Here is a 14787-nt window from a genome sequence, read left to right as displayed (position 1 = left end):
TGGTGATCGATGTCTTTCCTAAATGTACGTCAGCACCTCGGCAATAACCCACAAAACTCGATTCAGTCAGCCTGCTCTAAATCGTCAAAGAAGATGATCACTGGCTGAAGGGCCGATAACCATAGAAACATAGAAGATAGGAGCAGGAGTCGGCCATTCAGCCCCTCGAGCCTGCTCCGCCATTCAATGAGATCATGGCTGATCATCCAAATTCAGTACCCTGTCCCTGCTTTCTCCCCATATCCCTTGATCCCTTCCTCATACATCATTCCTGCCATCCCAGGTATCAGCCTGGTGAATAGAGGGGCACAGACTTAAGGTGACTGGCAGGCAACGAGCTAGGATTTGGAACGTGCTGCCCTGATAGGGCGGCGGAGGCAGATTCAAAAGCAGCCTTCAAAAGGGAGTTGGATAAATACTTGGAGAAAAAAAAATTGTAGGGATATGGGGAAAGAGCAGGGGGGTGGGGTAGTGGGACTGACAGGATTGCTCTTCGAAAGAGCCAGCACAGACATGATGGGCCGAACGGCCTCATGCGGTGCCATACGATTCTGTGCTTCTAAGAGCTTCCAATTTGGCTGTACGTTTATTGATATTAGCTTCCGGACTTGGGATAAACAACAGTTGACCAGTCTACAATCGATCTATTAATGAACTGATGGCGTGTATTGGGGCGGGGGTGGAGCGTCCAATAACTGACACCAGGGATCTACTTCACTGAACAATCAATCATTGAGACTCTTTCGGGTAATGAAGGCCCGCACTTGCGATAAGTGTTGGCGTAAATGCTCCGATTTGTTACAGGAAGGAGTTTGGTCGCCGAGAGGCAGATTGCGGTCCTGTCATCGTAACCACGGCAACTGGGCTTATTACACACACTCTCATTAATATTCATCAGGTGACACAAACTGCATCAAATGAGTGGCTCTTAAATTATTAAGTGGAGAAATATAAACGTTAAATTCTGCGGAGCGGGATAAAGCCCAGCGTTATCAGGGAGGGGATCAATAATAGGAAGCTACATTAATGGGTACTTGGGAATGAGCTCAAGGTACTAATCTTATCAAGACCTTCAGACAGTAACACAAACCCTGAAGAGCGAAAGTCACAGTTTATAAGCGAATAAATGATATTCTAGCAGTTCACTCTCTGCATATATTGGTTTTCATAAAAGATGATTTAAAAATTCTTATCCTTGTTTTCAAATCCCTCTATGGCCTCTCCCTCCCCACACCCCTCCCTTTCTCTGCAATCTCCTCCAGCCCTACAACCCACCCTGCCGCCCCCGAGATCTCTGCGCTCCTCCAATTCTTGGCCTCTCGAGCATCCCTGATTTTCGTTGACCCACCATTGGCGGCCGTGCCTTCATCAGCCTGGGCCCTCAGCTCTGGAATTCCCTCCCTCGACCTCTCCTCCTTTCAGACGCTCCTTGAAAACCTAGCTCTTTGACCAAGCCTTTTGGTCACCTGCCCTAATATCTCCTTACGTGGCTCGGGGTCAGATTCTGGTCTGGTAACGCTCTTGTGAAGCGCCCTGGGACTTTTCGCTATGTTAAAAGGCGCCATATAAAAGCAAGCTGGTGTTGTTGTACACCCTGGATTTGAGTTGGTGGGCAGTCAGAATTCTTTGCCATGGGGCAGACACGAATTGGAGAGCAGTCTGTGTCGTTTATGTTCAACCTTCAAACTAAAAGAAATAATCTTCAGTGCCTAGCAGGTGGTTGCCCACCTCTTTTGTTTCCATGGACCAGCATGAAGCCTTGGGACCAAGCACAGAGTTCCCAGTTAAGTTGCATATTATTCTCACAAGGTTGTGCGCACAAACTGATCCGACACATGGATCGGGACTCCCGGAGGAGGGGAGGAGAGGCACATATCCCGATACGGCCAACCGTACCTGCAGAACTTCACCCCACCGGGGACTTGGCACATTCAGGGGGGAAGCGGAGGGAGAAAATTCATCAGAGATAAAAAAAAAATTAAAATGAGGAAGGGAAATGCTGCACATTGAGGTAATAACGGAGGCAGTCAAAATAGCGTGGAGCTAAACCTCCGCCCCCTAAAACATTTCTTGTGTAGAAGACCTACTTGTGGGAACACCGTAGCGATCAGGTCAAGACAGAATTATCTAAAATGACATCCCAGATTAGTGCAGAAAGTGCTTTGCATGGACAAAAAAAAAATAATCACAATATCGATTCTCCAAAGATGGGTCATTATTGAAAACTTTGTGTTAAACCATTTGCCTTGAGGACAATCCCTTCAAGGGAGTTTCCTGAACTCCAAAGACCAGCGAATCTCCTCTTCAATCATTTTATAATTGGGAGACTTCTTCTCAATGCCCCCCCCCCCACCGGCACATACATTTAGTGTTCAGGCTCGAAGCCCCCTTGCATGGTGAGGCCATTCTTTACCCTCGAGAGTATTGTGCCAGGGTTAGGCTTGTGCATTCTGCGATCGGACAGCACACATGAGCTCCTCCATTCCCTCCCCTGCCTTATTCCAGGCGGATAAGATGACGTGGATCGGGGTCGAGGAAGGTCTTTGACCCGGATCCTAGCCCATCCCACCCAGAAAGGACGTGCAGGCCTCCCGTCACAGGAAGGCTCCTGTTTTTTGTGCGTAGGCCGGTATGGAGATGGAGTCAAGCAAGGCTAGACCAACGGGGACGTGCAAATGGCCTCCCCTCAAAAGGGGGGGGCAACACCACCAATATATCACAGGTAAGTTCCAAACCAGACAACAGCTGGATGGGAAACAGTCACTCTTGATCGCTATCTCTCCTGTCCATGTACCGGACGACATCGAGCATCTATGTGCAGAACCTGATCAGAAGAAGCCTGGATCTGGAGATGGAGACCTTTCAGCACAATACAATGGCATAATTAAAAATCGACAAATAGTTGGCTGTCTATTACAAAATAATAATATGATTTGGCATATTCTTTCAAGTACTTGCTCTGTAACAAAACACAATCGACATCCAGCATGTCAATTAGTGCACCCCCCTTAAACAATACCAATGGGATTGTGGGTCGAGATGCTTAATACCCAAAAGTACAAGTGGGCAAAGGGCAGAGTTAGTTGGTGATGAGATGAGGGACTAAATTCTCTAAAACCCTGATTGGCAAATGACTTTCTAGAATGAAATGAGATGCTCCTTGCAATAATGGAATTATTTTACTCTTAAATGTCGGTGCATTGTAGGACAGTTGCCCAGTTGACCCCCGAGACCCCCCACAATCTCTCCCTCCACCAACTCGAGGGCCCAATAGCAACCTACGGCAGCGCCGAGGCCGCGGCTCAAGTTAATAACACGTTCGGGGCGAGGAAAAGCCAAGTTTCTGTCGGCTGGGCTGACAATTTTGGCCAGCTGTTGCTGGAGATTGCGGGAGTTGACCTGGGGCGGGATACACCGCCTTGCAGGCAACGGTCGAGTACAATGGGGGGAGGACATGGGCTCCCCACTCCAATTGGGAAAAAAAAACATAGGCATGCAACAGCATGGAGACGGCCATTTCCCACATTGCGACGCCATTTTTATAAAGCGTCTCTTCTTTCTCTTGGCCTACCTCATACCCGGGAAGAAAACCACAAACACCTGACTCCAAGAAGGTGACAAGAGCTCCTAGTTCGAGACACAGGCCTTACAACAACAAAAAAGACCCTGAACGGGGAATCTGTTTTTGGTCCTCGTTTTGGAACTATTCCAGCCCAAAACGGAAAACTGCAATGAGGTAGAGGAAAACCTTTTCAAGGCTGCGGGACTTGTCGACGGTTAAAGGCCGAGACTCTCGGGAGTTTGAAGTGGACGCGGGGGGAGGGAGGGGATAGGGAGGGAGGGAGGGACAGGGCGGAGGCTAGCTGTTTTCCAAAGGCCTCGTTCTACCTGCCGCCCGGTGAGCAGCCTATCGGAAAATCAGAAGCCAGCCGCCCGCCAATGGAGACCAGCGGACCCAGCCCGCCGCTCACTGCGTCCTGGGCCCAAGAGGTGGCGCGCAGCCTTTAGGAAACGTTCTCCAGTGTCTGGGATTTAATTGCATAGCTCGCGAGAGATCTGGCCGCGTTAGGTTTCCTGTTTATCTGAGATAGTCATTTCAAAAAAAAAAAATTATTCATCTTGGAAAACCTCCAGTAAATATATTCTTTACCAAAATACCTCTTAACTACAAGACTTAGAATATACAGCATTTCTACACTATCTTAAATTTAAAGAGCATGTGTGTCATGCCACATTCTTGGCTGGAAAGCCCCACCCCCTAAACAAGAGAGAGCCACAATTGTAAACATCTCTGTGACGAGGTCCCTGCTGTGTTTTCGGGCGTCATTCGCCGCCCCTGCATCTACACCTGCTCATCGCCAGGTACAGGCAACGTCCTGAAGACGCAGCCTTGAAGGAATCAGTCTCGGTTTTCCCAGATTGTTCCCGTGATCCTAAAGGGTTGCCCCCCTGCGCGCGCCGTCTTTTCCGAGGTCAGAAAATGGCTCGCTGCACGTTAGCCGACGGAAAAATAAATATAAACAAAAACACCTTCCCCACGGGCCGCCAAAGCGCCGTCACCAAACGCCAGCCAAACCCAAGGCCGCTGCTAATAACAACAGAAAACGCTGGAAAAACTCAGCAGGCCAGGCAACATCCGTGGAGAGAGAAACAGAGTTAACGTTTCAGGTCGAAACCCTTCGTCAGGACTGAGAGAAAAGGCAGGAAATGAAACAAAGGGCAGTTTGGGGGCTGGGAAATGGGGGAGGGGTGAAAGAAGAGACATTAAGAGATATTCAAGGTGAGACGAGATGGTAATAGGACAGGTAAAGAAACAAGCAATGGCTCTAGATGAAGTGTGAAATGCGCTGGCAGAGTGAGAGACAGCTGCCATGTGGGAGAGAGAAAAAGGAAAAGTCACAAACCAAGGCTGCTGCTTCCCACCTCACCCCTGACCCTTTCTGGTTCAGGCACGACAGCAACCGGGGGAAAAACATGGGCCTAACAGAAAAGGCTCCACTTACCGCAAATCGGACAGGCTGCACGCAATATAATGCAAACCCGGCTTTCAGAACTTTAAAAAAAATAAAAAGGGAGAAAATACGCGTGAGGGATGGAAGATTTAAAAAGAAAAAAAAAATCAGTTAACCCTTTGAATACATAATACCTTGAAACACGAATTGGTTAACATTTACTGAATCTTCGCTTGCTCTAGATTTTTGGAATAAGGAGGGAGGAGATGCTTAGGTTTGTACTTTAGTGTTTGAATCCTCTCTCGTTATTTCCCGGCTGTGACTGTGGTTGCCTCGCCCCAGTGTTGGGGATGGGATGCTGTTTCCTGCTAGGATTCCTAGGGTTAATAAGAACCTGTCTGGATGATTCCATTGTGTTCGGATTTAACGTGACGTATTCACTAGCGAGACTGACTGTACTCGGGGGACGGGGGGACCAGGGGGGGGTTTTAATCCATCTCCACCCACAAACCTTGGCCTTCGACCTGCCCCCAATACAAGTACAAAGTCTTAATAAGGAGAGAGAAAAATAAAACAAAGCAAGGGCCTTTCTCTTGATCGCCACCTCACAGTGGCACTTCTCAAAACAGAAAATACAACCGTTTCCTTAGTGGTTATACAGTTCAGTCTGAAGAGTTTTTTTTCTCCGAGGCTTCCTTAAAGCTGGATTTCAAATGTTTTCTGTAGATCGGTAGAAAATGGATTGGTCGATAAAGGACTGAGTCGCTGCTGGGACTTTGATTCTAGTGCGGCCCACTGCGCTTCAAACTGGTCGGCTGGTGGCGGCATTTGCAACTGCGCGGGTTCGGGTGGCCAGGCCCCTCGCCCGACTGTGGCTCCCGGTTGGCTGGAGGCCGCTGACCCATTGACCTGCCGCGTGGGCCTGGTGTGGTGGCCGATGGCGGCGGAGGCCGGAGACGAGGCGATGCCGAGGGCCGGCGGGAAGGAGGCGGCTTTGCCGCCGGCGGCGGCCGGGTGGGCGTGCAAGGCCTGGGTGCCGGCGGCGCTGCCGAAGGCGTTGGCCACCATCTGCGAGGGGGTGATGCCCACCACCGGCACGCTGGCGGCCGGGTAGGGCATCCCGTTGGTCAGGGCGGGGCTGTAGGCGGCCATGGGCATGAAGGCGGGCTGCACGGGGGGCGCGGCAAACATGCTGACCGCAGGGGCAGCCGTCGCGTCGAACGCCATCGGGAAGGCCGGCATTCCTGTCGGGATGGAGATGGCGGTGGTGGCCGCCATCGGCTGTTGCTGCGCTCGAGCTGCTTTCGCCACTTCCTGCAACCAGCGCTCCGCCTCGGAGGGCGTCCGTCGGTGGCTCGGGTGGAACGCGGAGCTTGCCGTGGTGGTGGTGGCGGTGGTGGTGGCATCTCCCCATCCTCCATTCCCTACAGAGGCGAAACAAGCGGGTGAGGTGCAGGTTACAAGGCCTGGAGCATGCCCGAGCGCCACACGCCCGCTAGAGACATCTCCCAGCTCCCTGCGCGTACGGTTTCTGCCCCCCTTCCCTCCACATTCCTCTCGCCCTCTCCCGATGCTGACTCACGCTGGGGTTTCCTCGTCCAGAGTCAACCGGCCAGCAAACGTGGTCAGGCTGTTCAACCATGGAAGTGCCACCTCCGACACTCTCTTGGCTGACCTCCCACCTTCTACCCCCCCATTAGCATAAGTTCGTCCAAAACTCGGCTGCTCGTGTCCTAACTCGCACCAAGTCCCGTTCGCCCATCACCCCCTGTGCTCGCTGACCCACATTGGCTCCCGGTTAAGCAGCGCCTCAATTTCAAAATTCTCATCCTTGTTTTCAAATCCCTCCACGGCCTCGCCCCTCCCTATCTCTGTAATCTCCTCCAGCCCCACAACAACCCCCCAAGATATCCGCGCTCCTCTAATTCTGCCCTCTTGAGCATCCCTGATTATAATCGCTCAACCATTGGTGGCCGTGCCTTCTGTTGCCTGGGCCCCAAGCTCTGGAATTCCCTGCCTAAACCTCTCCGTCTCGCTACCTCTCTCTCCTCCTTTAAGTCGCTCCTTAAAACCTGCCTCTTTGACCAAGCGTTTGGTCACCGATCCCAATATCTCCTCCTGTGGCTCGGTGTCACAGTTGCTCTGATAATCGCTCCTGTTCAGCTTATCCCGATAGTTCTAACCTCTCAGTTCTGGTATCATCCTTGTAAATGCTTTTTTTGCACTTTCCCCAGTGCCTCTATAGATATATTTTTGTAATATGGAGACCAGAACTGTGCACAGTACGCCAAGTGCGGTCAAACCAAGGTTCGATACAAGTCTATCATCAGGAATGTAACAAAATGTTTCTATCATTACCAGATGTGACCAACCTCAACAACAGGGCAAGCAACTAAATTCTTCAATTATATAGAAATTACATAAAATGTACAGCACAGAAACAGGCCAATCAGTGCAACTGATCTTTGCCGGTGTTTATGCTCCACCCCCTCTTCATCTCGCCCCATCAGCATAACCTTCGATTCCTTTCTCCCTCGTGTGTTTATCCAGCTTCCCCTTAAACACAACCCTTGGGGGCGAAGACTCTTACCCTGGGGTACGTGGGGAGGTAGTGTTGGAGCAGTCGCCGCGATCGAGTTGGTGACTGGCATGGATGAGAAGGGATCGGCGGGAGGTCTGTTGAAGGACGTGTTGATCTGGGAGCAGAGGGTGTTGATGCTGTCCGGGTCCTTGGTGGGAGACGAGTCAAACTCCGGCACTGGGGGGGGGGAGGGAGGGCAAAACAAAACAAAAAAACCTGTCAGACGCCAACCAAACTCTGAGCGCTGGCACGGTGCCACCCCACCCTCCCCTCCTCCTAAACAACATCAGATCAAAGATCTCCCAATGGTTAAGCTGGCCATGATCCCGGGATTTCAGATGGAGTCAAGGAAGTCAGTAGTGGGCGGGGAGGAATTCCAATCTTCCCTAAATCTCCCGCCCGACACCCACAAATGTCCCCCAGGGATTTCAGGGCCGAAGATGTGTTAAAATTCCCAGAGAAAGTTGCAGTGCCTGAATCTTGCCTCTAGTGGGCACTGCAGCAGGACACTGACACCGCCAGCCAGCGCCCTCTACTGGTGGAGGTGGAAGGAAAAGAAAGACTTGCATTTCTATAGCGCCTATCACGACCACCGGACGTCTCAAAGCGCTTTACAGCCAATGGAGTCCTTTTTGAAGTGTAGTCACTGCTGTAATGTAGGAAACGCGGCAGCCAATTTGCGCACAGCAAGCTCCCACAAACAGCAATGTGATAATGACCAGATCATCTGTTTTTTTTTCATTGATGGGATGTGGGCGTCGCTGGCTGGCTAGGCCTGCATTTAGTGCCCATCCCGAATTGCCCTTGAGAAGATGGTGGTGAGCCGCCTTCTTGAACCGCTGCAGTCCATATGGTGTAGGTACACCCACAATGCTGTTAGGAAGGGAGTTATGTTGGTTGAGGGATAAATATTGGGCCCAGGACACCGGGGAGAACTCCCCCTGCTCTTCTTCCAATAGTGGCCGTGGGATCTTTTACATCCAGCTGAGAGAGCAGACGGGGCCTCGGTTTAACGTCTCAACCGAAAGACGGCGCCTCCGACAGTGCAGCACTCCCTCAGCACTGCACTGGGAGAGTCAGCCTAGCTTGATGTGCTCAAGACCCCGGAGACTACACCTCAAAATGTACTTCATTGGCTGTAAAACGCTTTGGGACGTGAAAGGCTTTCTTTCTTTCTGAATGTAAAAGCCAAGTTAATAAAGAAAGACGAACGGAGATGAGGAGACGGCTGGAGTCTCACCTGGACTTTTGACCTGAAAGTCTGAAGTCTTCCTCTGTAATGTGGACGGCAGCTCATTGAGTCGGAGGGACAGCTGGCGCTTGAACGGAGAGTTCTTCTGACTGAGCGCCGGGAAGCCGCGGAACGAGCCCTGCCTCACCAGCTGCTCCAGCGGCGCGTGCCTCCGCGGGATGGCGTGCTGGTAGTTTGGGTCGTTCTTGTCCACCGGGGAGGCTGCCCCTTGCGGAGGGGAGCTGCTGGCCAGCGGAGGGGGTCCCGCTCCCGCCGCGGGGCTGCCCGTGGCCGCCGCCTCAGCTGCGGACAAAACACAAGGCATCAGTGATGGGAGGGAGCCACGTGACCCGTCCCGCCGGTACCCTCAGTCTCCCGTGACGCCACGTAGAATCGGGGGGGTGCGGTAGTCATAGAGTCATAGAGTAATACAGCACGGATAGAGGCCCTTCGGCCCATCGTGTCCGCGCCGGCCATCAAACCCCGTCTAATCTAATCCCATATTCCAGCATTTGGTCCGTAGCCTTGTATGCTATGGCATTTCAAGTGCTCATCCAAATGCTTCTTAAATGTTGTGAGGGTTCCTGCCTCCACAACCCTTTCAGGCAGTGAGTTCCAGACTCCAACCACCCTCTGGGTGAAAAAGTTCTTTCTCAAATCCCCTCTAAACCTCCCGCCCTTTACCTTGAATCTATGCCCCCTAGTTATTGACCCCTCTACTAAGGGAAAAAGCTCCTCAGCATCCATCCTATCTATGCCCCTCATAATTTTGTACACCTCAATCATGTCCCCCCTCAGCCTCCTCTGCTCCAAGGAAAACAAACCCAATCTGCCCAGTCTCTCTTCATAGCTGAAGCGCTCCAGCCCTGGTAACATCCTGGTGAACCTCCTCTGCACCCTCTCTAATGCGATCACATCCTTCCTGTAGTGTGGCGACCAGAACTGCACACAGTATTCCAGCTGTGGCCTAACCAGTGTTTTATACAGCTCCATCATAACCTCCTTGCTCTTATATTCAATGCCTCGGCTAATGAAGGCAAGTATCCCATATGCCTTTTTTACCACCTTATCCACCTGTTCCGCTGCCTTCAGGGATCTGTGTACTTGCACACCCAGATCCCTCTGACCCTCTGTCTTGCCTAGGGTCTTTCCATTCATTGTGTATTCCCTTGCCTTGTTAGTCCCCCCAAAGTGCATCACCTCGCACTTTTCCGGGTTAAATTCCATTTGCCACTGTTCCGCCCATCTGACCAACCCATCTATATCGTCCTGCAGACTGAGGCTACCCTCCTCGCTATTTACCACCCTACCAATTTTTGTATCATCCGCGAACTTACTGATCATACCTTTTACATTCATATCCAAGTCATTAATGTAGACCACAAACAGCAAGGGACCCAGCACCGATCCCTGTGGTACCCCACTGGCCACAGGCTTCCAGTCACAAAAACAACCTTCGACCATCACCCTCTGCCTTCTGCCACTAAGCCAGTTTTGTATCCAATGTGCCAAGGCACCCTGGATTCCATGGGCTCTTACCTTCTTGACCAGTCTCCTGTGCGGGACTTTATCGAAGGCCTTACTGAAATCCATGTATACCACATCCACTGCGTTACCCTCATCCACACACCTAGTCACCCCCTCAAAAAATTCAATCAAATTAGTCAGACATGATCTTCCCTTGACAAAGCCATGTTGACTATCCCTGATTAATCCTTGCCTCTCCAAGTGGAGACTAATTTTGTCCCTCAGAATTTTTTCCAATAATTTTCCTACCACTGATGTTAGGCTCACTGGCCTGTAGTTCCCCGGTTTTTCCCTACTACCCTTCTTGAATAATGGTACTACATTAGCGGTTCTCCAGTCCTCTGGCACATCCCCTGTGGCCAGAGAGGTCCTGAATATATGTGTTAGAGCCCCCGCAATCTCTCCCTTTGCCTCACACAGCAGCCTGGGATACATTTCATCTGGGCCTGGGGATTTATCCATTTTTAGGCCAGCTAAAACCGCCAATACCTCCTCCCTCTCGATGTTAATATGTTCGAGCATATCACAGTCCCCCCACCCTATTTCTATGTCTACATCGTCCTTCTCCATAGTGAAAACAGATGCAAAAAATTCATTTAGAACCCCTCCTACATCTTCCGGCTCCACACACAGATTGCCACTTTTGTCCCTAATGGGCCCTATTTTTTCCCTAGTTATCCTCTTACCCTTAATATACTTATAAAACATCTTAGGATTTTCCTTTATTTTGCTCGCCAGTGTTATTTCATGGCCCCTCCTTGATCTCCTAATTTCTTTTTTAAGTATCCCCCTGCACTTTTTGTACTCCTCTAGGGCTTCCTCCGTCTTTAGCCTTTTGTATCTACCAAAAGCCCTCCTTTTTTTCCTAATCCATTCTCGTATATCCCCTGACATCCAAGGTTCCCTGTGGTTTTTGGAACCACCCTTGACCTTTACGGGAACATGTTGCCATTGTATGATCTCAATCTCCCTTCTGAAAGCCTCCCATTGCTCCGATGCGGATTTTCCTACAAGTAGCTGATCCCAGTCCATTTTGGCCAGATCCTGCCTTATCCTATTAAAATCGGCCTTCCCCCAATTTAGAACCTTTATTTCCGGCCCATCCCTGTCCTTTTCCATGACCACCTTAAATCTTACCATATTATGGTCACTATCACCAAAGTGCTCACCTACTAGCACTTTTTCCACTTGGCCGGCCACATTCCCTAGAATTAGGTCCAGTACCGCCCCCTCTCTTGTAGGACTTTCTACATGCTGGCTCAAAAAGCTCTCCTGGATGCACTTTAAGAATTCTACACCCTCTGAGCCTTTCACACTCTGACTATCCCAGTTAATATTGGGGAAGTTGAAATCCCCCATTATTATTACCCTATTATTTGCACATTTCTCTGAGATTTGCCTACATATCTGTTCCTCTATCTCCCCCTGACTGTTTGGAGGCCTATAGTACACTCCCAGCAAAGTGCTTGTCCCCTTTTTGTTTTTAAGCTCCACCCATATTGATGCGCTATCAATTACTCATAAAAGACTGAGAGTTAAGAGAGTAACTAAAGGCTTTTATTAACAAAAGAATGAAGGTCTGCCTCGAGTGGTCGACCGGTCCAGAAATACAAAGGGCTGGGGAGCAGTCACCTTTATACTAGGACTTGTGGGAGGAGTCAGCCGAGGCATGTCCAGGCATGTACACAGTGGAATACAAACAGTGGTTTACCACACATATGGCCTCATTAGAGGAACCTGCTAATATATCATCCCTCCTTACTGCAGTAATTGACTCCTTAATTAATATTGCGACACCCCCTCCTCTTATACCTCCCCCTCTGTCTCGCCTGAAGATTCTGTACCCCGGAATTTTGAGCTGCCAGTCTTGCCCCTCCCTCAACCATGTCTCCGTGATAGCAACAATATCATACTCCCATGTGTTTATCAACACCTTCAGTTCATCCACCTTATTTGCAAGACTCCTTGCATTAAAATAGATGCCATCCAGCCTTGCCCTTATATATTTGCCCTGTCTACCAAGCTGACTTGTTTTTTTCTCTATAATTGGCAGCACATCACCCCCTATTTCAGCTCCCCTCTGTATCCCATCCCCCTGCCAAGTTAGTTTAAACCCCCCCCAACAGTGCTAGCAAACCTCCCCGCAAGGATATTTGTCCCGCTCTGGTTCAGGTGCAACCCGTCCGACTTGTACAAGTCCCACCTTTCCCAGAAGCAGGCCCAGTGATCCAGGAAAGTAAAACCCTCCCCCCTACACCAACTCTTTAGCCACGCATTCATCTGCTCTATCCTCCCATTCCTATACTTACTAGCACGTGGCACTGGGAGTAATCCAGAGATTACAACTTTCGAGGTCCTGCTCTTTAATCTGTTACCTAGCTCCCTAAATTCTTGATGCAGGACCTCATCCCCCTTCCTTCCTATGTCGTTGGTCCCAATGTGGACCACGACCTCTGCCTGCTCACCCTCCCCCTTAAGAATGCCCTGTAGCCGCTCAGTGACATCCCAGACCCTGGCCCCAGGGAGGCAACAAACCATCCTGGAGTCACGTTTGCGGCCACAGAAACGCCTATCTGTTCCCCTTACGATAGAATCCCCTACCACTATTGCTCTCCCACTCTTTTTCCTCCCTTTCTGAGCAGCAGAAGCGTCCCTGGTGCCAGGAAGCTGGCTGCTGCTGCCTTCCCCTGGTGAGTCATCCCCCTCAACAGTATCCAACTTGGTATACTTGTTTGAAAGGGGGGATGTCCGCAGGGGTTCCCTGCACTTCCTGCCTGCCTCTGTTGCTCCGCCTGATGGTCACCCCCTGTGCAGCCCTACCCTGAGGCGTGACCAACTCGCTAAACGTGCTATCCACGACCCTCTCAGCATCGCGCATGCTCCAAAATTCATCCACCCGCAGCTCGAGCGCCGCAATGCGGTCTACAAGTAGCTGCAGCTGGATGCATTTCCCGCACACATGGTCGTCAGGGACACTGGCAGCATCCCTGACTTCCCACATGGAGCAAGAGGAGCAGAACACGGGTCTGAACTCTCCTGCCATGACTTACTCCTTTAATTAATTAAAAAATTTATTCAATACCCCAGTTACAGGTATACTCTAGGGCGCTTTATTTACCAACTGTCCCCACTACACCAGAGACCCTAGAAATTTAACACCACAGAAGTCAAGCTTGTATTGAAAAGAGAGAAATACTGTAGCGGTTAGGTTACTGGACAAGTAATCCAGAGAATGAGCGTTTATATCCCACCGCGGCGGTCTTTAAAAAAAATAAAAAAAATAAAAAAAAAATCTGGAAATAAAAACACCATGAAGCTGTCAGATGGCCGCAAAAACCCAACTGGTTCACCAATGACCTTTAGAACATAAGGAATAGGAGCAGGCATAGGCCACTTGGCCCCTCGAGCCTGCTCCGCCATTCAATAAGATCATGCCTGATCTTGGGCTCAAAGCCACTTCCCCGCCCGCTCCCCATAACCCTTCACTCCCTTATCTTGTGAAAATCTGTCTATCTCCACCTTAAATGTATTTAATGACCCAGCCTCCACGGCTCTCTGGGGCAGAGAATTCCACAGATTTACGACCCTCTGAGAGAAGAAATTCCTCCTCATCTCAGTTCTAAAAGGGCGACCCTTTATTCTAAAACTGTGCCCCCGAGTTCTAGATTTCCCCACGAGGGGAAACATCCTCTTTGCATCTACCCTGTTGAGCCCCCTCAGTATCTTATATGTTTCAATAAGATCGCCTCTCATTCTTCTAAATTCCAATGAGTATAGACGTAGAAACATAGAAGATAGGAGCAGGAGTAGGCCATTCGGCCCCTCGAGCCTGCTCCGCCATTCAATGAGATCATGGCTGATCATCCAAATTCAGTACCCTGTCCCTGCCTTCTCCCCATATCCCTTGATCCCTTTAGCCTTAAGAAATATATCTAACTCCTTCTTGAATATATTTAATGAATTGGCCTCTGCTGCCTTCTGTGGTAGAGAATTCCACAGGTTCACCACTCTCTGGGTGAAGAAATTCCTCCTCATCTCTGTCCTAAATGGCTTACCCCTTATCCTTAGACTGTGACCCCTGGTTCTGGACTCCCCCGCCATTGGGAACATCCTTCCTGCATCTAGTCTGTCTAGTCCTGTTAGGATTTTATAAGTTTCAATGAGATCCCCTCTCATTCTTCTAAACTCCAGCGAGTATAAGCCCAATCGACCCAATCTCTCCTCATACGTCATTCCTGCCATCCCAGGTATCAGTCTGGTGAATCTTCGCTGCACTCCCTCCATGGCAAGAACATCCTTCCTCAGATAAGGCGACCAAAACTGCACACAATACTCAAGGTGCGGTCTCACCAAGGCCCTGTGTAACTGCAGCAAGACATCCTTGTTCCTGTACTCGAATCCTCTCGCTATGAAGGCCAACATACCATTTGCCTTCTTAACCACCTGCTGCACCTGCATGCTTACCTAAGCCCCTTCAGAATCTTATATGTTTCAAT

General features: G+C 50.2%; 2 protein-coding genes across 3 annotated transcripts in view; one reads left to right on the top strand and one right to left on the bottom strand.

Annotated features, from left to right (window-relative positions):
• Positions 1–14787, top strand: part of LOC147096692 (homeobox protein otx5) — a 213841-nt gene that overhangs the window by 177982 nt on the left and 21072 nt on the right. The gene's annotated exons all lie outside the window — the stretch shown is intronic.
• The window catches only part of numbl (NUMB like endocytic adaptor protein), a 159396-nt gene continuing 146804 nt past the window's right edge, over positions 2196–14787 (bottom strand). For both annotated transcript variants that reach the window (XM_085973283.1, XM_085973284.1), the window contains 3 exons: positions 8774–9067; positions 7543–7710; positions 2196–6376 (listed from right to left, as the gene is read on the bottom strand). In XM_085973283.1, the coding sequence (XP_085829409.1) occupies positions 5649–6376; positions 7543–7710; positions 8774–9067 (1190 nt within the window). In that variant the 3' untranslated portion in view covers positions 2196–5648. The remainder of the gene's footprint in view (positions 6377–7542; positions 7711–8773; positions 9068–14787) is intronic.

Source organism: Somniosus microcephalus, chromosome 34, assembly GCF_052327205.1.
Source record: "Somniosus microcephalus isolate GS21.2 chromosome 34, FLI_Smic_1.0, whole genome shotgun sequence".
Classification (NCBI taxonomy): Eukaryota; Metazoa; Chordata; class Chondrichthyes; order Squaliformes; family Somniosidae; genus Somniosus; species Somniosus microcephalus.
This window is presented reverse-complemented; position numbering and strand designations above follow the sequence as displayed.